At 45.1% G+C, this 25,350-nt stretch overlaps 1 protein-coding gene across 1 annotated transcript in view; it reads right to left on the bottom strand.

Annotated features, from left to right (window-relative positions):
• The window catches only part of LOC129775976 (uncharacterized), a 45,792-nt gene extending 22,070 nt beyond the window's left edge, over nucleotides 1-23,722 (bottom strand). Inside the window, exons 1-8 of the mRNA XM_055781281.1 lie at nucleotides 23,489-23,722; nucleotides 23,308-23,428; nucleotides 22,947-23,245; nucleotides 22,080-22,886; nucleotides 21,492-22,019; nucleotides 20,966-21,431; nucleotides 4,062-4,173; nucleotides 2,125-4,004 (exon numbers count right to left, since the gene is read on the bottom strand). Coding sequence (XP_055637256.1) covers nucleotides 2,125-4,004; nucleotides 4,062-4,173; nucleotides 20,966-21,431; nucleotides 21,492-22,019; nucleotides 22,080-22,886; nucleotides 22,947-23,245; nucleotides 23,308-23,428; nucleotides 23,489-23,600 — 4,325 coding nt within the window. The 5' untranslated portion in view covers nucleotides 23,601-23,722. The remainder of the gene's footprint in view (nucleotides 1-2,124; nucleotides 4,005-4,061; nucleotides 4,174-20,965; nucleotides 21,432-21,491; nucleotides 22,020-22,079; nucleotides 22,887-22,946; nucleotides 23,246-23,307; nucleotides 23,429-23,488) is intronic.
• Between the last annotated feature and the right edge of the window lie 1,628 nt (nucleotides 23,723-25,350).

The following is a 25,350-nucleotide window of genomic DNA, read 5'->3' as shown; positions in this document are numbered from 1 at the left end:
ATTAATTGTGATAGTCGCGTAGAAATATTTCCTATCAATTGATGCAAACAACTTTCTGATGTATTAAGAAATGTTCGAGTTTTAAGCATTCGGAATCTTTCATTTTTCCAGCATGTTCTGTGTTAAGTTTTTCATTACACCCCCCATATATACCGGTTAGACGTGGTCTCACTTAAAAAAAAACTTCCTTACGCAAACATATCTGCCAAATACCAGCTATTTACTCTTCTGAAGAGATAACATCACCCACAGCAAAACGCAAACAGTATGTACCAAAGAACCTGACTAGTCAAATACGCCCAGGTTTTTTTACGCGGTTTTTTACGCGGATTTTCCAATTAACGCCTTTTTTTACGCGGTACCCGCGACCAGTGCAGTATCACATCTCCCCCTCCGCTCACATTTTTCTCTCATGTTTTCTAAGAGTATATTACGGTAATTAGTTGTAACGGAGCTTAGCGCCTAGTACCGCACCTTATCACGATTCTTACGTGGATTTTAGGTGTTGGGTAACGGAGAGCTCGCCGGGCGGTGCAACGGGACGGGGTTTTTTACGGGCAGCGATTCGTGAATGTCTTTCCCTGTCTACTTAGCTTTGGACGGTCCAATAGTGGTACTGTACGTGCACCGGCAGGAGAGTGTACAAATTACTAGGGAATCTTCTAGCAACAGCAGAACTATAGCTACCACTAACCAACGAAATTGCAGGAAAAAACTACGGGTTTTCGGAAGCGAGCAACACTTAACTTTTTACTTCCGTTATACATAAGGATAGTCCCATTTTATATCTATTTTTTTCCAATTAACGCGGTTTTTTACACGGATTTTCGAATTAACACGGTTTTTTTTTGCGCGTATTTTCCAATTGACACGGTTTTTTTTACGAGGTACGTATCCCCCGCGTAAAAAAAAAGTGGGTGTACACATTTTGACGTAAGACTACTTTTTCTTTGATTTCTATATAGCGAGGTCACTCTACAAAAATGCAACGGAAAATTGAGAGATTTAAAAATATATATATATATATATATATATATATATATATATATATATATATATATATATATATATATATATATATATATCATTAGACTTCAAATTTATCCAGCATTTTTTTTTTCATCAGAGATATTTACAGTGAAAATAGTAAAACAAGTGAACAATTTAACGAATAAAGCGAAGGTCAAGTATTATGTATTGTTTCTTTCAACTTGCTTGAACTTGGTGATATTGTCATGGCCCATTATTTTATTATTTTACCGAAAAAGCTACTATTCCCGATGACTTGAAATAAGACTAATAATAAGAACAAGACTATGGAAAGAATGCACAATACCATAGCTATCCATGAAAAATAAATCAACTTTATGATTTTATGTGTACTTTGCCTAAAAATATCACCAAATTGTAAGTATTTTCAACATTCCTTACAATCCTCCTCTTAAACTACATATTTAATGTAATCATTTTTGTTTGTTTGTCGATCCAATTCAACCCTGTTATGTGTCACACTGATATTCATTAATCTTTTTCAGTTAGACATGAACTTCCTGCTAAAAGCTTTTAATTTTTTGTTCGTTACAATCCGTTCGACGGTTATGAGTACATATAACAAACCTCCTTTTCATGACCACCATTTGGAGTTTCAAAAGAGTTCAATAACAGACTTCTGAACAATGAAAATAATAACATTAAAAAAAAATTGTTCCGAATAATCACAGTCCTACATCAAACTTACATCCGTCTCTTCTACTTTTTTGAATCTTTAGCTTTCCAGCCACGACAATAACTGAAAACCTAATCGGTTTACATATCAATCGAAATGTATTGCAATTTCACCCTGACTGCTGAGAAAATTCCCTGATATTCCCTGAAAGCTATACCCTGACATAGTATTGAAAGGTTTAGTAAAGAGAGCAGGCGTACAAAGGTACCATCATCACCAAGTCTCACGTGCGATCACCAAGTGTAATGGGCGATTAGAGAGTTGCAGCACAAGAACGAGTGTTTTCGAGACATGTGCTAGATTCGTAACGGCCTGTAGCCATAAAAGTAAAGTAACAGCAGTAGTACATAAACCTAGAGAATTCAATTGCACAGTGACTCAATCTAGTTAATACTTACTCTGAATCGGATTCATCGATCACTATCTGTTCAGCGTCGTCCATGCCGATGTCATCGCAGTCTTCTTTGTACACTAACTTCGAAATTTCAAGTTCCTCGTCCGAATCATTTTCAAAAGTGGTGCACGTACCGTATGTTTCGGGCTTGTCATCACACTTCAACAGTAATTCAGAGCTCTCGAGTGCTCCACTGCTCTCCACTATACTTGTAGAGTGAGCCTCAATGGCTTTACGCGCATTTGCTTCAAGAACTAACCGCCCAAGCGGTTTTCTTGTATTTTTCCCCGTAGTAGGCAACTGAACAACAGATGGTTGCTGTTCGGTAGTAAATGATTCAACCAGATCCATTGCTTCATTTTCAATCACATTTTCTTGCTGCTTGTTGTTCGAAGAATCGTCCTCGACGTCTTCAATTATTATTGCGATATTATTCTCTACAGGAGTGATCGATCTCGAGCGGCTGTGGATTGAACGCCTTCGTTTCGGTCCACCGGATACAATTTCCTTCATATCTAGACAGGACTCATCATCTAAGGCTCCCATTGACGTTTCGGGTGAGAAAAATTCGTCATTCGAAACAAAGGAACTGTTCGGCGTCTGGGATTGAATCTCTCTTTGCAACGGAGATTTCGCAACAAGAGGTGATTCTGGCAAATCAAACCGTAGTATTTTCTCTTCAGCCTCGCTTGAGCGGTAACCGGGCATACTACCGGGTGTTGGAGAGACACTCTTCCGATTTACAAAACTTTGAACAGACGCAGCCGATTTAAGTATCCCATGGGGCGTATATGAGCTTACACTTTCCGGCGAAGGTGGGCTGTAGGTGTGTATTTTTCTCACCACTGGGGTTGTGAGCTGAGCGGATGGCGATCTACTTAGGGATTTTTCGGTTGTGTTCTCTGACATCCTAGAACTGAAGTTGTAGCTAGGTTTCATTGGTTTGAATTCGGTGAGGACATTTTTCGGAACCACGAATGATGTCGTGTATAAATTATCGTTTTCAATGCGTCTGCGCTTTTTGGGGTTTTCCTGATCCACAGAAAATTCAGTCACCTCTTTTGTGCAAGTATCGTTATCCAATTTTCGTTTAGTGACTTTCGCATCCAATTTTACCGGATAGCATATATGACTGCTCTTAGTTCGGGTTCTAAATTGAAAAATTCCGAGTTCTGGTTTTTCAATAAATGGTTGGTCATGTTCCATCGGTTCAGCAGCTTCTTTAATAGCTTTAATTGAATTGTGAAACAATCGATCACGAGAATCCGCTCTTCCTCGGATCAAACGTAAGCTCAACGGTTCGACAGTGGCAGCTTTTGGGCGTTTTTCTTCTTTCTTTTCAGCGTAAGCCAAATAGGACAAATGTTGGGTTGTTGGTTCCAACGCGGCGTGATACAGAGTTAACGCTTCTTTGGGTGCCTCCAAGCTGAATTCGGTTGAATGATTTCTTACCAGTTTGTCCACCATACGCACAGCTTCGACGAAATCGAGTTTTTGCAACAAATGAACAAAATGCACATTGTCGGCCAAGGGACCACTGGCTTTCGTTAAATATTGCCGAAGATTTTTCGTTTCTTCATCTGACAGGGCCAAATCCAGCAAAACATCATGCTTCGCTGCCCTCAGTGTTCCTTCGAAAAAGCACCTGAGTAGATTGGAATCCTGTTTCGAACGTTGCAGTTTGAATGCTTCGGCAATCAGATTGTTCTCCAATAACGTTCTCAGCTCCAAGAATGGTGATATTGGCATCCCAGGGGCTCTTAAAGCGCGTAACGCTAGATGCGGCGCATCACATTTTAGCAGTGTCGAAATAAGGAAATCTCTTTGCCAATCGGGAATTTGCTCGCTTTGTGATAGAGGAGAGAGTAGTTCCTCAAGTGCATTCTGTGAAAAAGGCTAAATATAAACATACATATATGATTTTTACTTCTTTATACTAACGTCTATATGTCCATGATCAAGAAACCAGAATCCCTGTGTGCGCTTTATAGTTGCTGAATTTAGTTTGAAGACTGTAGGAAACTTTATCAGGTTTTGCACTATACCACCATATCTGGAAAGCAATGTAAAAAAAATCATTTTTGAGTACGCTCATTGATTAATAATAAGAATGATAATATAATGGAGATCCCTCCTCTTTGTGAGATAGCTTTATCTATTCAAGAGTGTTATTTAAGATGCTTGTATGAAGCAAACAGTAAATCTATCAGTTTTGCCAAGTCACGTCAAGCCATCCCATACCATCTTCTGAGTGTACTGAAACATGACTTCCAAATTTGTCAGACAAACGGTACTGATCTCCCGATTAAACAACCATTTGACTTGTTGGATTATTTTTAGATTGTAGCACTTCCATTCATTTTGACGGTAGTCTGCTTGATCCTTCAGAAACAATCCTGCGACACGACCTATTGGTCTACCCTCACGGGAAGTGAGAAGATCTTCAACAGTTCCTACGCAAAGATCATCTATTTGTTGAAGCGAGCGAAACCGCGTATGACTGCGTATTATACGTTCGCTTGGAAGCGGCAACCGGGGTGCAAATCGCTCTAGCAGGAGCGAAAACCAAAGTAGCCACCCTAAAGGCTCTATCAATATGTTGGGAACACTGGAAATCGTAACTCAAAAGCACAACAGGGATCAGCTTTGGCAGGCGACTATCATCGGATGGACGTCATCGATGTGTCACCGAGAATGAGGTTGTCTCCTCGAAAACGTGTTTAGCTTAACATTCTTTTTAATTGTCTCACGAATAAAGTTTAAGTATTTGCAACGTTTTTTATTAATCCGATTATTTTCACAGGTTCAGTTACATAGGTTTAAAGGATCCACGCTCTTAACTAAATTTTTACTATAAAATATTAACATGTTTTCTTAATTCTATCGTTAATAAAATGCCTTCCTCGAGCCCGAAGGGAGTTTACTAAATTCGATCTGGCGACAAGATACAACTCGCACGACCAAACAACGTGTTCGATGTCGTGGTAACCATGGCCACAAACGCAGAGATTGTTGTCGGCAAGATTAAAATAAAAAAGTAGCGCGTCTAACGAACAGTGATTAGACATGAGTCGGGAGAAGGTTCGAATAAAGTCCCGACTCAAGTCCAGACTTTTGAACCATGGTTTGAGGCTAACCTTAGGGATAATTGAGCGGAGCCACCACCCCAATTCATCTTCGTTCCATTTGCGTTGCCAGTTAGCGATGGTATTTTTACGGACTAAAGAATAAAATTCATTGAAGGCGATTTGACGCTGATAAATGTTGTCTTCAATCACACCCACCTTTGCTAATGAGTCAGCCTCCTCATAACCCTGAATTGAGCAATGTGAAGGAACCCAGACAAAGGTGATGACAGAACAGCGTCTGGATAAAGCACTCAAAATTTCTCGTATTTTCTCAAGGAAGTACGGCAAGTGCTTTTCCGGCCTCACTGAACCGATAGCTTCGACAGAGCTAAGACGTTACAATGTAATAGTGTTCAACAGGTCGTGAGGCGACGCTGTCCAGCGCCCAGTGAATCGCTGCCAATTCAGCAATATACACTGAGCACGGATTCTGAAGACTGTGGGAGGTGCTAAAAAATTCGTTGAACACTCCAAATCATGTGGACTCATTCATAGAGGACCCATCAGTAAAGTACATATTATCACAATTGATACCCCTATACTTTGCATCGAAGATCGTTGGAACGATCCTCGATCGGAGATAATCTAATATTCCATGGATATCCTGCTTCATGGACAGATCAAAATGTATAGAGGAATTGATGTAGTCAGGAAAACAAACACGGTTGGAAATAAACGAAGAAAAAACAATCTGCATGGAGATGAATTCATCATATGAACTCATGAATCCAGAGTGAAAATTTAGCTCGATCAGTTGCTCAAAATTTCCGATCACCAATGGGTTCATAACTTTACACCGAATGAGATACCGATGAGATAATCAATTGAAGCGATCTACGTACGCCTGCCAAAATCTCGAGACTCGCGGTATGCGTTGAGGGCATACACCCCAACGCAATACGGTGACAGAGATACTGAATTCACTCGAGTTTAATGAGGTGTGTTTTGGCAGCTGATTGAAAACAGAAACTGCCGTACTACATCACTGAGAGAATAGTTGTTCGATACAACATTATAAGATCTTCTGGATGGGCTCCCCACCAGGTGCCAATAATTGTACACAGAAAGTTTATTCTTTGTTTTTACTCAGATACCTAATATGTACCCCGAGTACATTTGGAGTCGAACCAGACCCCAAGATCAGATTGCTCATAATAAAACGGAAGTATTGTTGGTGAGTAACTGCAAAGCCGTGCAGCGAGCGGAAATTACAGTCGGGGAACACGTGATACCTTCTAAGCGTAGGTTGAAATATTTGGTAGTTATGATCGACGACCGGCTGAATTTCAACAACCACGTCGACTACGTCTGCGAGAAAGCAGAGAAGTCCATTAGCGCGATAGCGAGAATAATGCCGAATAACGCAGGACCTTGCAGTAGCAAAAGGCGTCTCCTGGCTGCTGTATCCTCGTCCATACTGCGGTACGGAGCACCAGCCTGGTCTGCGGCTCTCGAAACCCACCGGAATCGTAGAAAACTGGACCGTACGTTTCGGCTCATGGCGATGCGAGTTGCGAGCGCGTATAGGACGATCTCGTTGGAGGCAGTCTGCGTTATCGCCGGCATGATCCCTATTCGCATCACTCTGGCGGAAGACAGAGAGTGCTACAGACGAAAGGAAATCAGGGGTATCCGGAAAACAGCGAGAGTAGAATCACTCTTGAAGTGGCAGCAGGAATGGGACACGGCGGAGAAAGGCAGGTGGACGTATGGGCTCATACCGGTACTATCGACCTGGCTGAACAGGAAGCACGGGGAGGTGAATTTTCATCTGACACAGTTCCTGTCTGGACATGGCTGCTTCAGGCAATATTTGCACCGGTTCGGGCACGCAACGTCGCCACTCTGTCCGGAGTGTGAAGATGTAGAGGAAACACCAGAACACGTGGTATTTGTGTGTCCCAGGTTCACCGCAAGACGCGAGGGGCTGCCTGCCCTTCATGCCTGGAACATAGTAGAGAAAATGTGTCGCGATGAGGGCACCTGGAACGCTGTGAACAGTGTAATCATACACATCATGTCCGAGCTACAGCGGAAGTGGAGGGCCGACCAGCGTAGTAATAACCCCTGACCATAGAAGAGGAACAAATGCGAGGGCTGTTGCAAAGTGTAGTACCCCACGAGAGTCGTTGTGACGGAGTGCGCGTTATGTTGGAGGGCACTGCCTAATCGGCGCTCCGTTGGGAAGAGAAATCCTGCGAGGGTGGCTGTGACGGGGCGCGCGTCAAGTTGGAGGGCGCTTCCTAGTCGGTTCACGTCTCGACAGGTGAGAAACCCCGCGAGGGTGACTGTGACGGGTTGCGCGTCAAGCTGGAGGGCAATTCCTAATCGGTACACGTCTCGACGGGTAAGCGGAATCTGGAGAGCAGGGTCAAGAAAATGCTGGCAATGCCTGTTGGTGGATGGAGAGAGGAACATTGCGAGGATCGTTTCGGCGGAGCGAGAGCCTAGGAGAGCATCATCAAATCGGCGGGTACCCCACGAGAGTTGCTGTGACGGAGTGCGCGTTATGTTGGAGGGCACTGCCTAATCGGCGTGGCGGAGTACAACGGAAACGTAAATGAGATGTATAGAGAAAAAGGGAAGGATCAACGCTAGATAGCGTTGAAAACTCGTGAAGTGCATGAGCACAGCCGCCCCCTGAAGTAGTCGCCTAGATGTGGTCCCGGGGGGAATGAGGCTAGGAGTAGAGGGCTTGGTTTTTGTGGGTGCGATCCCCACTCGACGTCTGGGTTATCCCTTCCCAGATAAGGCTGGAAGAGCGTTCCTCACCTCTATAATAAAAAAAAAAAAAAAAAAAAACTGCAAAATACTGCAAAAACCAAATGGGGATCAACATAGGGTAGGAGCCTGCCTGTTGGTCTCAAATGTTCCTATCTCACGCCTCCACGAAGATCATATGACGACATTTTTAGATCGGGCGTGAACTGGAAACACACACCTGGTCTTGGCTCCGAGAACGGGTGTCGAAAGTGGCTAAGTGAGGGGGTGCGAGCGTGTCAGAGCGCTATATCTCTCCCGGGGAAGGCCTCCCGGGTCATGGAGGCCTTGCCAACCCGCTGTCTCTCGGGCAAAGGAGATACACCCAATAAAATGGAGCTACGATCACGAAGAATAATTAGAATGCGATCACCCGAGGAGGGTCCCCGAACTGGAGCTGGTCCTGGAACGGGCGTAAGAGCGAGCGGCCAGCGGCTGGAGGGCGATGTGCAAGAGCGGGCCACCAGCCGGGTTCAACCCGAAGAGCTACCGCCACACGGAAACAGCAGCCATCGACATCACCAACGAAACGCTGCGCCTACGAGGCGTGTTGCGACTGTCAGACGACAGTCGTCCACACTTGTGGGTACTACTAGGCGACGGATCATGTGGACACACGAAATGAACGAATTCGTGATCCGCGCCTATTACATCTGCACTGCTTTGGAGACGGACATGAGCGGTCGCCCTTGAATACTCGCAATGTTCGAGGAAGCGTATCCAGAGTTCGTCGGGAGGCTTGACCAAAACGCGATGAACGCGAGGCGTAGAGCGATTGTACGCAACAATATGCTCTCCCAAACGCAAGTCGACGAGATCAAGCAGCAGGTGCAGAGAGAACTAAGCTCCAGAACAAGCAGAGCAAGCGATGTGTCGAGACGAAGTTCAGTACGGCTGAGCAATTCATTCGCGAGTCGGGCACGCGAATCAGCACCAGTGGAGGCCACAGTACAACAACCCCCTGAGCCGGAAGACCCACAGCCAGATCAACAACTACTACGCGATCTGGTCTTCCACTACGACGAGGCGATCTCACAGTTCCGCGACACAGACCCATTGTCGCGCCCCAGGATCCCGAAGTTGCAGCATTCCCGCAGGCTGACAAGTGCAGTAAAGCTCATGAACGAGCACGTTCTTCCGCTGCACTTGGTTGATGCTGAGAACATGGAGGAGCTGCAACTGAAAGTTTACTGTGCTGCTGTGGCGACCGCCAAAAGTTTAGGATACCGTATTAGGCCAAGAGGCGGACTGCTCCAACATCTCCGTGAAAGGCGTGAGCCTCCATGGCGAAGGAGATTGGAGCAACGGATCCTAAACAAGCGCGCCGCAATTGGAAGACTGATGGCGTACAAAAGAGGCAGCAGATCGGCGAAATTATGTCGCCAAGTTGCTGTGATCGTGCGGCCTACTGAACTTCGCCAGCTGGGAGCTCACCAGCTGACGGAAAAACTCGACACACTGGTACAGCAATTGAGCGTCCTAACTAAACGGCTGAAACGTTACTCTGACTCTGCAAAGCGCCAGGAACAAAATCGGATGTTCAGAGATAACGAAAAAGCGTTCTACGACCACATTGGCGACGAGAAGCCCGACTACCGCGAAGGTTTGCCAGATATTAGCGATGTGACGAACTTCTGGGCTGGTATTTGGGAGACCCCAGTAGAACATCGCGACGGGCAAATGTGGTTAAGACGGGAGGAGGAGAGTTGTGGTGAAATTGGAGAGATGCCAGCTATCATCGTCGGAGAGAACGATGTCCGCGAAGCCTCGCGGTACCTGAGGAACTGGGCAGCACCGGGCCCCGATGGTGTCCAGAACTTTTGGCACAAGAAGCTGACCGTCGCACATCCAAAGATAGCTGAGTGCTTCAACAAGGTGCTACGTGACCCACACAACCTTCCTGAATTCGCCACCCGTGGCGTCACCTTCCTCCTCCCGAAAGACAGCAACACATTGAACCCATCAAAGTACAGACCGATAACGTGCCTATCTAGTCTGTACAAAATACTGAGCAGCATAATTACCGCCAAAGTTTCTGCTCACTGCGAACAGCATCACATCATCGCAGAAGAGCAGAAAGGATGCAGGAAAAATACGCATGGCTGCAAAGACCAGGCCATCATCGACGCAGCCATAGTCGGCCAGGCGGTATATAACCAGCGGAACCTAAGTATGGCCTACATCGATTACAGGAAGGCTTATGACTCCATACCTCACTCGTTTCTCGTCCGGGTATTGGAGCTCTACAAAATTGATCCCGTCATCGTTAGGTTCCTGCAGCATGCGATGAGGCAGTGGAGTACGTCTCTGCACCTCAGTGATGGGGAAAATGTGTTGCAGTCTAGAACGCTGCAGATAAAGAGGGGGATATTCCAAGGCGACTCTTTCAGCCCGCTTTGGTTTTGTCTGGCACTGAACCCCCTCAGTAGGACGCTCAATAGAAACGGTCATGGCTATAAAATAAGGTATGGCGACGGCGCTCACGAAGAAGTGACCCATACCTTCTACATGGATGATCTCAAGGTCTACGCTGATTCACGTCAGCGTCTAGGTGTAGCTATCCGGGTTGTCGAAGACATAAGCAGGGACATCTGCATGGAGTTCGGCCTTGACAAGTGCCGCTGTGTCCATCTGCTGAAAGGGCAGCTTACCGAATCCGGAGGTTACGAGGTCTATGACGGCGAGTTCATAAGAGACATGGTTTGTGGCGAATCCTATAAATATCTTGGATTTCGACAGCTCACCGGGATTCGCCACTCCGACATCAAGACGGAGCTGCGAGACAAGTTCTTGAGTCGAGTGAACTGTGTCCTGAGGACTTTCCTCAACGCGGGGAACAAGGTACGCGCGATCAACACATTCGCGGTTCCCCTGCTGACCTTCAGTTTTGGTGTAGTCAAATGGAGCAAAACTGACCTAGAGGACCTTGAGAGGAGGATGAGGAAAGCATTTAAAGAGGCCGGAATGCACCATCCTCAATCGGCACTGGAGAGAGTTTCACTGCCACGCAAAGAAGGGGGACTTGGAATAGTCGACATATCTGCACTGTGTGTTGCCCAGGTACGACAACTGCGCGAGTACTTCGCAGAACGCGCCAACCAAAACGCGCTATACCGGGCTGTCTGCGCAGACGACAGAGGATACAGCGCTCTGCACTTGGCGCAAGCGAAGTACCAACTCAACTACAACCTGCAGAGAGTGGAGGAGAAGATTGCAGCTTGGAAGCAGAAGGCAGTGCATGGTGCCCACCCCCATCAACTGGATCGGCCACACGTCGACAAGGCCGCATCTAATCTGTGGCTAACGCGTGGTGAACTCTCTTCAGTAGTAGAAGCCGACATGATAGCCATCCAGGACAGGATAATGCCGACGAAAAACTGCAGGCGGTACGTCTGGCATCAAGACGTTGATGACATTTGCCGGATGTGCCATCAACCAGGTGAAAACATAGAGCACATTATGGGAGGCTGTCCCGTTTTGGCCAACGCAGCCTACACCGAGCGCCACAACAACGTGGCCCGTATTGTTCATCGACAACTGGCGCTCCAATGTGCTCTACTGGAAGACAACGTACCAAACTACCGGTACCTGCCTGCATCTGTCCTGGAAAATGACCGTTTCAAGCTGTACTGGGATCGCACTGTTCTGACCGACCTCCACCACAACCGTCCAGATATAATGGTTTACGACAAGAGCGACCGCAAAGTCACCATCATCGATGTCGCTATTCCACTGAACCAGAATCTGGAGGAGACTCACGGTCGCAAAATCTGCAAGTACCGACCATTGGCCGTGGAGCTCAAGGAACTGTGGGGGCTAAGGGAGGTCCCAAGAATTGTTCCAGTCGTTCTCTCTGGAACTGGAATTGTCCCGAAGACACTTCTGGAAGCGCTAAAGGTGTTGAACATGGAGAAGGAATTGGCCGGCATCCAAAAGTCGGTCATCCTTAGCACCTGCGCGATTGTCCGACAATTTCTCGGTCAGCACTGAAACAGCACGAGCATGCAGATACGTGCATTCCGCAGAGCCTAGTCCCCCTTTGGCATTCAGAAGCCCGGGGCAGGTGAAAATTCTGGCTAGGTTCGCCTAGTTAAGAAGTGAGATAAGTCTGCCAAAAAAGGAGGTTGGTTCTCAAATGGGGATCAACACTAGGGTAGGAGCCTACCTGTTGGTCTCAAATGTTCCTATCTCACGCCTCCAAGAAGATCATATGACGACATTTTTAGATCGGGCGTGAACTGGAAACACACACCTGGTCTTGGCTCCGAGAACGGGTGTCGAAAGTGGCTAAGTGAGGGGGTGCGAGCGAGTCAGAGCGCTATATCTCTCCCGGGGAAGGCCTCCCGGGTCATGGAGGCCTTGCCAACCCGCTGTCTCCCGGGCAAAGGAGATACACCCAGACAATGGAGCTAAGGTCAAGACGAATACTACGAATGCGATCACCCGAGGAGGGTCCCCGAACTGGAGCTGGTCCTGGAACGGGCGTAAGAGCGAGCGGCCAGCGGCTGGAGGGCGATGTGCAAGAGCGGGCCACCAGCCGGGTTCAACCCGAAGAGCTACCGCCACACGGAAACAGCAGCCATCGACATCACCAACGAAACGCTGCGCCTACGAGGCGTGTTGCGACTGTCAGACGACAGTCGTCCACACTTGTGGGTACTACTAGGCGACGGATCATGTGGACACACGAAATGAACGAATTCGTGATCCGCGCCTATTACATCTGCACTGCTTTGGAGACGGACATGAGCGGTCGCCCTTGAATACTCGCAATGTTCGAGGAAGCGTATCCAGAGTTCGTCGGGAGGCTTGACCAAAACGCGATGAACGCGAGGCGTAGAGCGATTGTACGCAACAATATGCTCTCCCAAACGCAAGTCGACGAGATCAAGCAGCAGGTGCAGAGAGAACTAAGCTCCAGAACAAGCAGAGCAAGCGATGTGTCGAGACGAAGTTCAGTACGGCTGAGCAATTCATTCGCGAGTCGGGCACGCGAATCAGCACCAGTGGAGGCCACAGTACAACAACCCCCTGAGCCGGAAGATACACAGCCAGATCAACAACTACTACGCGATCTGGTCTTCCATTACGACGAGGCGATCTCACAGTTCCGCGACACAGACCCTTTGTCGCGCCCCAGGATCCCGAAGTTGCAGCATTCCCGCAGGCTGACAAGTGCAGTAAAGCTCATGAACGAGCACGTTCTTCCGCTGCACTTGGTTGATGCTGAGAACATGGAGGAGCTGCAACTGAAAGTTTACTGTGCTGCTGTGGCGACCGCCAAAAGTTTAGGATACCGTATTAGGCCAAGAGGCAGACTGCTCCAACATCTCCGTGAAAGGCGTGAGCCTCCATGGCGAAGGAGATTGGAGCAACGGATCCTAAACAAGCGCGCCGCAATTGGAAGACTGATGGCGTACAAAAGAGGCAGCAGATCGGTGAAATTATGTCGCCAAGTTGCTGTGATCGTGCGGCCTACTGAACTTCGCCAGCTGGGAGCTCACCAGCTGACGGAAAAACTCGACACACTGGTACAGCAATTGAGCGTCCTTACAAAACGGCTGAAACGTTACTCTGATTCTGCAAAGCGCCAGGAACAAAATCGGATGTTCAGAGATAACGAGAAAGCGTTCTACGACCACATTAGCGACGAGAAGCCCGACTACCGCGAAGGTTTGCCAGATATTAGCGATGTGACGAACTTCTGGGCTGGTATTTGGGATACCCCAGTAGAACATCGCGACGGGCAAATGTGGTTAAGACGGGAGGAGGAGAGTTGTGGTGAAATTGGAGAGATGTCAGCTATCATCGTCGGAGAGAACGATGTCCGCGAAGCCTCGCGGTACCTGAGGAACTGGGCAGCACCGGGCCCCGATGGTGTCCAGAACTTTTGGCACAAGAAGCTGACCGTCGCACATCCAAAGATAGCTGAGTGCTTCAACAAGGTGCTACGTGACCCACACAACCTTCCTGAATTCGCCACCCGTGGCGTCACCTTCCTCCTCCCGAAAGACAGCAACACATTGAACCCATCAAAGTACAGACCGATAACGTGCCTATCGAGTCTGTACAAAATACTGAGCAGCATAATTACCGCCAAAGTTTCTGCTCACTGCGAACAGCATCACATCATCGCAGAAGAGCAGAAAGGATGCAGGAAAAATACGCATGGCTGCAAAGACCAGGCCATCATCGACGCAGCCATAGTCGGCCAGGCGGTATATAACCAGCGGAACCTAAGTATGGCCTACATCGATTACAGGAAGGCTTATGACTCCATACCTCACTCGTTTCTCGTCCGGGTATTGGAGCTCTACAAAATTGATCCCGTCGTCGTTAGGTTCCTGCAGCATGCGATGAGGCAGTGGAGTACGTCTCTGCACCTCAGTGATGGGGAAAATGTGTTGCAGTCTAGAACGCTGCAGATAAAGAGGGGGATATTCCAAGGCGACTCTTTCAGCCCGCTTTGGTTTTGTCTGGCACTGAACCCCCTCAGTAGGACGCTCAATAGAAACGGTCATGGCTATAAAATAAGGTATGGCGACGGCGCCCACGAAGAAATGACCCATACCTTCTACATGGATGATCTCAAGGTCTACGCTGATTCACGTCAGCGTCTAGGTGTAGCTATCCGGGTTGTCGAAGACATAAGCAGGGACATCTGCATGGAGTTCGGCCTCGACAAGTGCCGCTGTGTCCATCTGCTGAAAGGGCAGCTTACCGAATCCGGAGGTTACGAGGTCTATGACGGCGAGTTCATAAGAGACATGGTTTGTGGCGAATCCTATAAATATCTTGGATTCCGACAGCTCACCGGGATTCGCCACTCCGACATCAAGACGGAGCTGCGAGACAAGTTCTTGAGTCGAGTGAACTGTGTCCTGAGGACTTTCCTCAACGCGGGGAACAAGGTACGCGCGATCAACACATTCGCGGTTCCCCTGCTGACCTTCAGTTTTGGTGTAGTCAAATGGAGCAAAACTGACCTAGAGGACCTTGAGAGGAGGATGAGGAAAGCATTTAAAGAGGCCGGAATGCACCATCCTCAATCGGCACTGGAGAGAGTTTCACTGCCACGCAAAGAAGGGGGACTTGGAATAGTCGACATATCTGCACTGTGTGTTGCCCAGGTACGACAACTGCGCGAGTACTTCGCAGAACGCGCCAACCAAAACGCGCTATACCGGGCTGTCTGCGCCGCCGACAGAGGATACAGCGCTCTGCACTTGGCGCAAGCGGAGTACCAACTCAACTGCAATCTGCAGACAGTGGAGGAGAAGATTGCAGCTTGGAAGCAGAAGGCAGTGCATGGTGCCCACCCCCATCAACTGGACCGGCCACACGTCGACAAGGCCGCATCTAATCTGTGGCTAACGCGTGGTGAACTCTCTTCAGTAGTAGAAGCCGACATGATAGCCATCCAGGACAGGATAATGCCGACGAGAAACTGCAGGCGGTACGTCTGGCATCAAGACGTTGATGACATTTGCCGGATGTGCCATCAACCAGGTGAAAACATAGAGCACATTATGGGAGGCTGTCCCGTTTTGGCCAACGCAGCCTACACCGAGCGCCACAACAACGTGGCCCGTATTGTTCATCGACAACTGGCGCTCCAATGTGCTCTACTGGAAGACAACGTACCAAACTACCGGTACCTGCCTGCACATGTCCTGGAAAATGACCGTTTCAAGCTGTACTGGGATCGCACTGTTCTGACCGACCTCTCGATCCACTACAACCGTCCAGATATAATGGTTTACGACAAGAGCGACCGCAAAGTCACCATCATCGATGTCGCTATTCCACTGAATCAGAATCTGGAGGAGACCCACGGTCGCAAAATCTGCAAGTACCGACCATTGGCCGTGGAGCTCAAGGAACTGTGGGGGCTAAGGGAGGTCCCAAGAATTGTTCCAGTCGTTCTCTCTGGAACTGGAATTATCCCGAAGACACTTCTGGAAGCGCTAAAGGTGTTGAACATGGAGAAGGAATTGGCCGGCATCCAAAAGTCGGTCATCCTTAGCACCTGCGCGATTGTCCGACAATTTCTCGGTCAGGACTGAAACAGCACGAGCATGCAGATACGTGCATTCCGCAGAGCCTAGTCCCCCTTTGGCATTCAGAAGCCCGGGGGCAGGTGAAAATTCTGGCTAGGTTCGCCTAGTTAAGAAGTGAGATAAGTCTGCCAAAAAAAAAAGACCCCAAGATACTTAAATGACATAGCATGAGTGATCGGTTTACCGAAAAGTTGAAGCTTTGGTTTTGCGGGTCTATGCTTCCTAGAAAAAACCACCATATCTGTTTTCTCTTTTCTCGCACATATGTTCACGAATTTGCAGACCTTTAATTTTGTCACCACCTTTTATTCCTGCTGCAGGCTATTTAAAATAGTGACAAAACATTATTGATTACAAGTGATAAACGAAACTAACTAGTATCTCAGACATTAGCACATATTTACAAATATTTCAAATTTGTATCGCATATATTTGAAAAAAAAAAAAACATCTGGCATCCCAGAATTTTATTTGTTTCGCTCAGAGAGGTCAGATATTTGTTTTGCTTCAGTCAGTACCGTATCTATAGATCTGATTTAACTTGGCCTGTTGTTAGCATAAAAAGTTTGTTGTGTATCAGGACATTCTGCCGAATATGCAAGTATTTGATTGAGATTTAGTGAAACGGTTGATTGTATCCTGTAAAGTTTAACATTATTATTTGTTTTGATCGTAGCTCTCTGCGCTCTCAGTGCTAAATTGTTGTTCTCGTTCCGGCCCCAGCGTATACCACGGCTTCTGAAATGGATATGCAGTTCGGTGATGATGACTCGCGTCTAGATAGATGAAACACAAGATTCATGTGATAGATATATTTTAGAGAAAATAAATAGATTTCATGAAAAGGAAACAATTCCGGTGTGCTTATTCGTCCGATTGAGGGATAACAGATTCACTACCGCTTTCACAAAAAATCAAACTACTTGCAATTCCTCACTCGCACTGTGAAAATTGATGATAAATTGAATTTATTGGAAAATACAATACTATTACTATCGATTCTATACGACCCAAAACGACACTTATTATTCCTCTTCCATTTTTCATTTGTTTTTATGCGCTGTCGACACCTCAAGACATATCGACGATTGTCACCTAGAAATCTCAGTTCATGTGACAATCGTTACGTAGATTTGAGAGCGGGAATACGGCGAGAGTTCATTCAAGTGAGATTTCTCACGGCATACGCCTGGTGGAATCGCGTGACATAAGTGACAATTGTCATCTCACCTCACACGCCACGCAGAATCAGGCCGAATGTGTCTTTTGAGGTCATATGCCATGTTTATACATTCAGAAGAATTTGACCCATTGGTGATGGAACTTTTGATTGGCAAGTGATCACTACCGTTGGGATCCTGAATTACATTCCACTTGCAATCTAACGATAGTGAATTTGAGCGAAGCGAAAGGTCAAGCACTTGGTTTAGCAGGAGGTTTAGGTACACGTGTTGTTTCTCCAGTGTTCAAAACGGTCATATTGAAGCTGTTACAAAGGCCATACATCAACAATGAACGGTTGTAATCGTACTGTTCCCCCCAGGCGGTTCTGTGAGAGTTGAAGTCTCCCAAAATCAATCGTGGCTCCTGAAGGAGTGAGCACTTATTGATCCCAAATAGCACCCCTCCGTATCTGTCATCACGGTCCATGCGTATAATATAAAAATCGTGGAAAGAGAGATCATCTCGCGAAGAAAGTCATGTTTCGGACAGAGCAAAAACATCACAATTGAAGTTATGAATTAAAAATTTGAATGTATCTAATTTAGGAATAAGACTACGAAAATTCCACTGTAGAACAATATTATCTCCGGACTCTCTATTTGAATTAGACAACAAGAGAGATAATCATTGCAAGGAGAAGCCATTGTTGCATCAATTGCTGCAAAATTGTCTTTAATACTGGAAGCATTACGGTGACAATGGTTCTGATGGAGTCAGAAACGTTAAAACACATGAAGATTTGATCCAAAATGTCAGTCTACTTTACAAATCCCGATTGGAAAGTTGAACTGGACGGAAAAACAGATTTTTGATGTCCCCTCATGTGCTGGGTCATTCGAAGGTGAACTATTCCCACGCAAGCCAGGAGGAACCTGATTTTGTTTGTCCGTTGCACTCGATTTTTTAGGTAAGCTAACAGGGCGTGAATTTTGTTTTCCCTCTCCCTTGGACACTTTTCCTAATTGATGGCAGTCCAAAATTTTTACTCCTGTCAAAGGAAGCTTTTTAAATCTGCCATCTCCCTGTTTTATTAATTCGCTCTTCAGACCTGTTTCTGTAATCGTGTTCAACGTGTTCAACTTAACATTGTTTCTTTTATTTCACCACCTCGCTACGTTAGCGTTACAACACAAACCCAAGACTCGAGCTCAAGATGGCCGATTTTGGTGCTCGCCTAATAGAGGCCATAAGGCATATCGCACATTCCAATTCTACTACCACAAATTTTCTGTGTTCTCAACCCCGTAAACCCCGCTAAATGTTCTGTCATTTCGTTTGCGCGCACGATATGAAACATACTGTACAAATGTTTAGTTCAACACGGTAATTAAGCGCATCAGCGAAGTCAAGGACTTGGATGTTATTTTGGACACGCAAATCTTTTTTCAACCACACGTCTCGTTCATGGTCAATAAACATCCAGAACTCTGGGGTTCACCTTCAGGATTGCTAAAAACTTCACCGACATCTACTGCCTCAAATCCCTCTATTGTTCTTACTCGTTCTGTATTAGAGTACGGTACAGACCCTTTGCGATTACCGAGTTACGAGAGTCGTTGTCAGCTGGTCGACTTGGAATCTTTGTCGTTCCGTAGAGACACTGCCAGAGCTTTGCTAATAGCTGATGTTTTGCAAGGACACATCGATTGTCCCATTCTCTTGGAAAGCCTCGAGGTTTCCGGATACTACGTATGTTTGTATTTGGTATGTTTGGAGAATTCAGTGATTTGCAGAGACTTTTAACAGGGCAATCAGACTGTTTGACTATCACCTATCCCGAATGCTTCTTTGTCGGAGAATCATTTTTTTAATGAACAGACTGCCATGTGATTATTGTTTTATGTGATGACTATGCACGACTTCTTCTAATGCAATATTCGTGTTTAGATTTAAGATACATCTTTAGGGCCCTTACAGCCTGTTAATGAATCGAAAAATAAACAAATAAATAAACATTTGACCGCTTTCGTACAGAGGCTACTTTCACCTGATTGGACGACTTTTAACCAATACTCGCAAGAGTGGACAGGAAAAGCGTGAAACGATGAAAGGTTCAAGAGCAGTTCCCATGGAGGTACATCGCTTTATGTAACGCAGAAGTAGGTAGAGCAGAATTTGAACCAACAACTCCATCTTCTTTCAAGGTACACATAACGAGATGAAGGCGCATCAGAAAGCATTGAACATTACACTGGCGGAAAAGTTCACTACCGCTGAGACAACTTGGAAATTTATCCCACCAGCGTAACTGCACATGGGCGACACATGGGAAAGACTAATTCGCTCGGTAGAAGTTGCATTAGGGGCACTTTCCCAAAATTACTAGAAGAGGCAAGTGGTACGAAGACATAAAAGACGTGAAGATTGATGATTTGGGATTGATGATTGGTGGAACTAGGCGGAACCAGTGGATAAGAGATCGGATCAAATAAGTGTTTCCAAAGCGAGACAGTAGTGTACGAACACATTTGAGAATCTTGAGTAGTTGTTCTTCAGAAATAGGCTGCACTGGACGTCGAGAAAAAGAGTAAACCTGGTTCCAGTGTTCCAGAAAACTCTGATTCTCATCAAGGTTTATGGGTGGGACACCGCGGTACTAATGTAGATGACGTTGGTACAAACGGCAGCCCTGTTTCGCTCAGTTAACAGCCAGATTGAAGTCTTGCCAGAAACCGCCTGCTAGAAACTATACTTGAATCGCATTGTTTGTATCCATATTGGATTTAGCCTTCATCCAAAAAAAAAACTGTTAGTAGTATCCAAATTCATTTAATAGTTTTCAACACCGTTCATCTAACTTTGATTTCAAAAATATGCGAGCCCAATACCATTTCTACAACCATAGCTTTTTGTTCAAAATATAATTTCCATAATTCTAGCTACACTGCTGTCAAACTTTTTCATATGTTGTTGAAGAGCAGTATTAACCCTTTCACTACGGCAATGTGCTCCGTCGGAGTGCTATCTCTGTACGGAGCACTGCGCTGAAAAGTATTCATATCGCGCTGGTGTGATCAATGTGCAGTATCATCAAGCTATAGACGACACTCGTACACACAGGTCATCGCGGATGTCGCATGTAGACGACGCTCGTAGAGAAAGGGTTAAGGTTCGTTTCCAAAGCAATCGCATCACGAATATTGGTTATTGTCTCTGCTATGAAAATGAGATTTTTCATCTCCTCTTTCAACAATGAATTGTCAACAACAAAATCATTCTGTTTACCAGTAGATAAACGGTCATTATACTTAAATAGAACATTCGCATAAGCGTTGATCAGCTTTGCTGCTGCTTTAGTCAGATTTGTGCAGCGTCTGTGTATACGAGCGCCACAACTTCCAACACACGCAACCGGATCATCGCTGATCACAATTTCTTCGTCACACACCCAATATTCATCCACTGGCCTGAGCACTATATGTGTAGCGGAATACAAACCACAATATCTGATCTGTGATACTAAAAACAATATTTCATCAACAGCAGCTTCCGGTTATGTCTACTTGCTACTGTTTTTAAAAATAATGCTGAAAACAAATAACGGTTGATGTAGCAACCTTTACTTTTCTCTTGCAGTATCAATTACGCTTTAATCGGGTATCAACGTATCACGAATTTGAACAGAATTTCACAAACAACTTCAATCTTCAAATACACAAAAACTAGTACTTACCTTCCCTCGCCAAGCACTGCCGTAATATCCATGAACGTATAACACAGCAGAATATATTTTGCCTCGGTACTAACATCCTGTATGAGCAATGCTCTTAATAAATTTTGCATCGAGTTGGGTGGATACAATCCGGGAGCACTGCTTTCACTCCAAATATTTCTTAGTGAGTCGGTGGAAAACTCGTGCTCAATGAAATTATCGATAAATAAATATTTGCAGCTTTGTTTGGCAGGACTTGATGAATTGCCGTGCTTCAATTTTCCATCGCTGAGTGTTTCCCTCTGCGAAACATAGTATGAACAGATGGCTTGATAAGGGAACGGCACTAATAAGAATTCTTCCGATAGGTTAATTCCATCTATGTTTCCTTCCGGCAATAATCCGACGTTCAACAGCCATTGTACAACCTCTTGATAATCCGCAGCGTGTTGAATTGATTTTTGCTGACTTGTGAGACTTATGAAAACTATTCGATAAAATTGCAAAGATAAAACACAATGCGAGAAAAAATGAAAAAATATCTCACCTTTGTTTGGAATATATTGTCTGCACTGAACGAGTAACACATCATAGAGATTAGAAAGCAACCTTAGCTGCCGGGAGCAGTGAAGTAAGGTTTTTTGTGTTCCATAGTCAATTCGGCGTCCTGATAAATCAAATAATGACACACAAATTGTGTTCGTTAATTCCTTCAATGCTTTCGCACGATTCCATATCCAATCCGTTAGGGTAGACAAAGAAACTCCGTCGTTTGGTTCCTGCCCCAGGTGACTTCCATCTGCCCAGTTGACGGCACATTTGCGTAGTAGAGAATAGGAGTTGTATTCCAGTGCAACCGAAAGTAAAAACTCTCGTTTTATTTCCAATGGTGCCTCTATGGAGTAATTGTAATCGATGAATTGTGGTATTAAAGAGGCTTGCAACATAACATTATAGAGCTGACATGGTTCCAATATGCAAGATGATCCGCTTCGTTCGAAATGTTCCAAGATCTTGTTCTGTAATCCAATCCAGTGATACTGAGCACATATATCGTTTTTCAACACAAATATATCTGAAAGTAGACGTTAAGTTAAATTAAAACTGGACCATTGAAAGCCAACCATTCGCCTACCAAAAGTTAACGAATTTGGATAAAAATGCTCTTCCGGTCGATGAATGGAATTGAACGGTATTAAGGAATCCGCCGTAAGACGTGTCATCATTGCAGTATCTTTAATATTGAACACAACCGTGTGGTTTAGCTCCTTCCTCCAATCACACGTAAATGGCATCTCTGCTTTATACCATTGGTTTAAATCGAAAACTAAGATGTAGGTAGAATGATCCGAAGCAATCCAACTTAAAACAGACAATGTCAGAATCTCCTCTTCTTGACTCACTGTTTTCATAATCGACTGCACACCCAAAGGGAAGCTCCCTTTATCGTAACACGGAACATTTAGACGCGGACTGCATGATATAAATCTTTCGTATACATATTCATTCTTCTCAGCAAATTTTTCTTCATACATTAAAGTATGCATAATTGCAAACGCTCCCTCCTCTCCAGCATGGAACGTCCAAATGTAAACGCATGCCTTTGGATCATCAGCAGGCTCAACGAAATCCATACCTATTATAGGAGTGTTCTCTATAGGCGGATGAAAAACGTGAATTATACGCAAATCGAGAAGATTGTAAAGAACCATTCGGCCATCGGCATATCCAACAGCAATTGCCATAAGAGCGGGGAGATCAAGCAATGAAACGACAGAACTCTCATCGTTTTCAGTTGTTTCCAACTGCACACCGAAATATATTCCTCGATCTCGAATGAGTTCATGATTCTGAAGTTCGCGCTCTCCACCAACTTCGGCACACTCAATATGACACTGACTTTTCTCTGGTCTGTTCATTGCCAAACGACGTCCGAATATAGCTGGAATTAGAAGCAAATGATGAATGTTATTCGAAATGGAAAAAAACAAAGTAAAATTACGGTTCTCTTCAAAATTTAGACACGCATCTATTAGCACTATTTTTCCAGATGCTGTTCCCATAGCTAAACATCCATCGAATTTCGCTAGTTTTCCTCTACTGTAGGATAGCTTATTTATAAACTGGAGACATGATATTTTCTCGTGAATATCAATACGCCCTAGTACTCGATTGCCTTGCACTGTTAGAACAATAATTGTGCTCATATCTTTTTCTAGCTGTATCCCGACAGCAATCATACAGGAGCTGATATCTTCAACCGGTACTTCCTGTACGCTGCAGATCGTGCAGTACCTCATTCTGTAGAAGAATACGAACTTAAAAAATTTAATTTTCTATTTAAAAAAACAAACTCATCTTACTTTGAATCGCACTCGAAGTTGTATGACAGCAGCTTCTCGCCAGTTTTGGCACACAGAACTTCAAGCTGAGACCCTCTCGCCATCCACGCAAATAACCCATCTTTCAGGAATCCTCCAATGCCTTAAAAAATACACATTTTTGCAAACTACAAATGAAACACATTACCGCAGTCCCCCTTACTCGATAGTACTGTTTTCGCCTGCGATGAATGCTCCTCCTCTCGGTGCTCATATTGATCCATATCGATATGCACCGCATTTTTAAGCTCCAACTGAGTTTCACTAGACCACATAACGTACCGAATCGATTGAATCGTATTTTTTAACCAGTATCTGTCATGAGAGTATAAACATGAGCACAATACAACTGGATTCGATGTGGGCAACCAAATTTCAGCGCGACTTCAGTGGGTAATGCAGCGAGCACCAAAATACCACTACATGTAAGGACACCAAACAGCCAGGTGAGGCTAACAAAATTGTATGGATGCACACTAAACGAAATTTGTGAATGCGCGCGAATTTTTTTCACATTGAAGATAATATATGCCATGAGACTAACTATCGAACAAATTAAAAATCTCAACCATTATATAAAATAAAGATAAAAGTAGGGGTGGCTGAACTTTTGGGCCCGTTTTTTCTTTATCGCAAAATATTAGACCCGTATTTTTTTTCGTTAGCGTTCCAGTCACAATCTACGAGAACAACCAAGGTTGTATCGGGATGGCCAAGATCTGTGAATCAAAACACTCTAAGCATGTTGATGTGCAGCATCATTTCATACGGAATCTCATTTCCAATGACGCTGTGAAAATTGAACATGTGCGAACCGAAAACCAACTAGCTGATCTTTTCACCCAAGGAGTTAGAATTGACAGATGGTTCGGTTTCGACAGTATGAAGATAAGGCATGGAAGATGCGATTGGGGGTAAAAAATGACAGCGACTATTTTTGTTTATAAACATTGACATCAGCGTGGGAAACATTTCTGTGTAAAACAAAGTAGACAAATGATAGACAAGTGAGAGTGATAGCCATACGGAAACCCAACAAGCCGGCTTGCGATCACAACTCGTATAGGCCGATTGCAATGTTATCCTGTATTCGTAAATTGTTAGAGAAAATGATTCTACTTCGTTTAGACAAGTGGGTCGAAACGAACAATTTGCTGTCAAATACGCAGTTTGGCTTCCGCCGAGGTAAAGGGACGAATGATTGTCTCGCGCTGCTATCTTCAGAAATCCAAATCGCATTTGCTCGCAAAGAACAAATGGCTTCCGTTTTTCTCGATATCAAAGGGGCATTTGATTCAGTTTCCATGGAAATTCTCTCAGAGAAGCTTCATAATCGTGGACTTTCACCAATTCTGAATAATTTCCTGTACAATTTACTGTCAGAAAAGCACATGAATTTCTCTCATGGCAACTCAAAATCTTCTCGTTACAGTTTTATGGGCCTACCGCAAGGCTCCTGCCTAAGCCCCCTCTTGTACAGTTTTTACGTCAATGATATGGATGATTGTCTAACTAGAGACTGCACGCTGAGACAACTTGCAGACGATGGAGTTATTTCCATCACGGGTACTAATCCCGTCGCTCTGCAAAAGTCGTTGCAAGATACCATGAACAATCTGTTCACGTGGGCCCTCAAGCTGGGTATCGAATTCTCTACGGAGAAAACTGAAATGGTCGTTTTTTCTAGGAAGCACGAACCCGCCCAATTCCAGCTTTACCTATCCGGCAAAACGATCCAACACTCTATGTTTTTCAAATACCTGGGTGTATATTTTGATTCTAAATGTACCTGGGGGAGACACATTGCGTATTTGAAACAGAAATGCCAGCAAAGAATCAATTTTCTCCAAACAATAACCGGAACATGGTGGGGTGCCCATCCAGGAGACCTCATTCAGTTGTACAAAACAACGATATTGTCAGTGTTAGAATATGGCAGTTTTTGCTTCCGATCAGCTGCCAGGATTCATATTCTCATGGTGGAGAGGATACAATATCGTTGCTTGCGTATAGCCATGGAGTGTT

Source organism: Toxorhynchites rutilus, chromosome 3 (assembly GCF_029784135.1).
Source record: "Toxorhynchites rutilus septentrionalis strain SRP chromosome 3, ASM2978413v1, whole genome shotgun sequence".
Classification (NCBI taxonomy): domain Eukaryota; kingdom Metazoa; phylum Arthropoda; class Insecta; order Diptera; family Culicidae; genus Toxorhynchites; species Toxorhynchites rutilus.
Note: the sequence above shows the minus strand (reverse complement) of the source record. Positions and strands in the feature narration are given on the sequence as shown.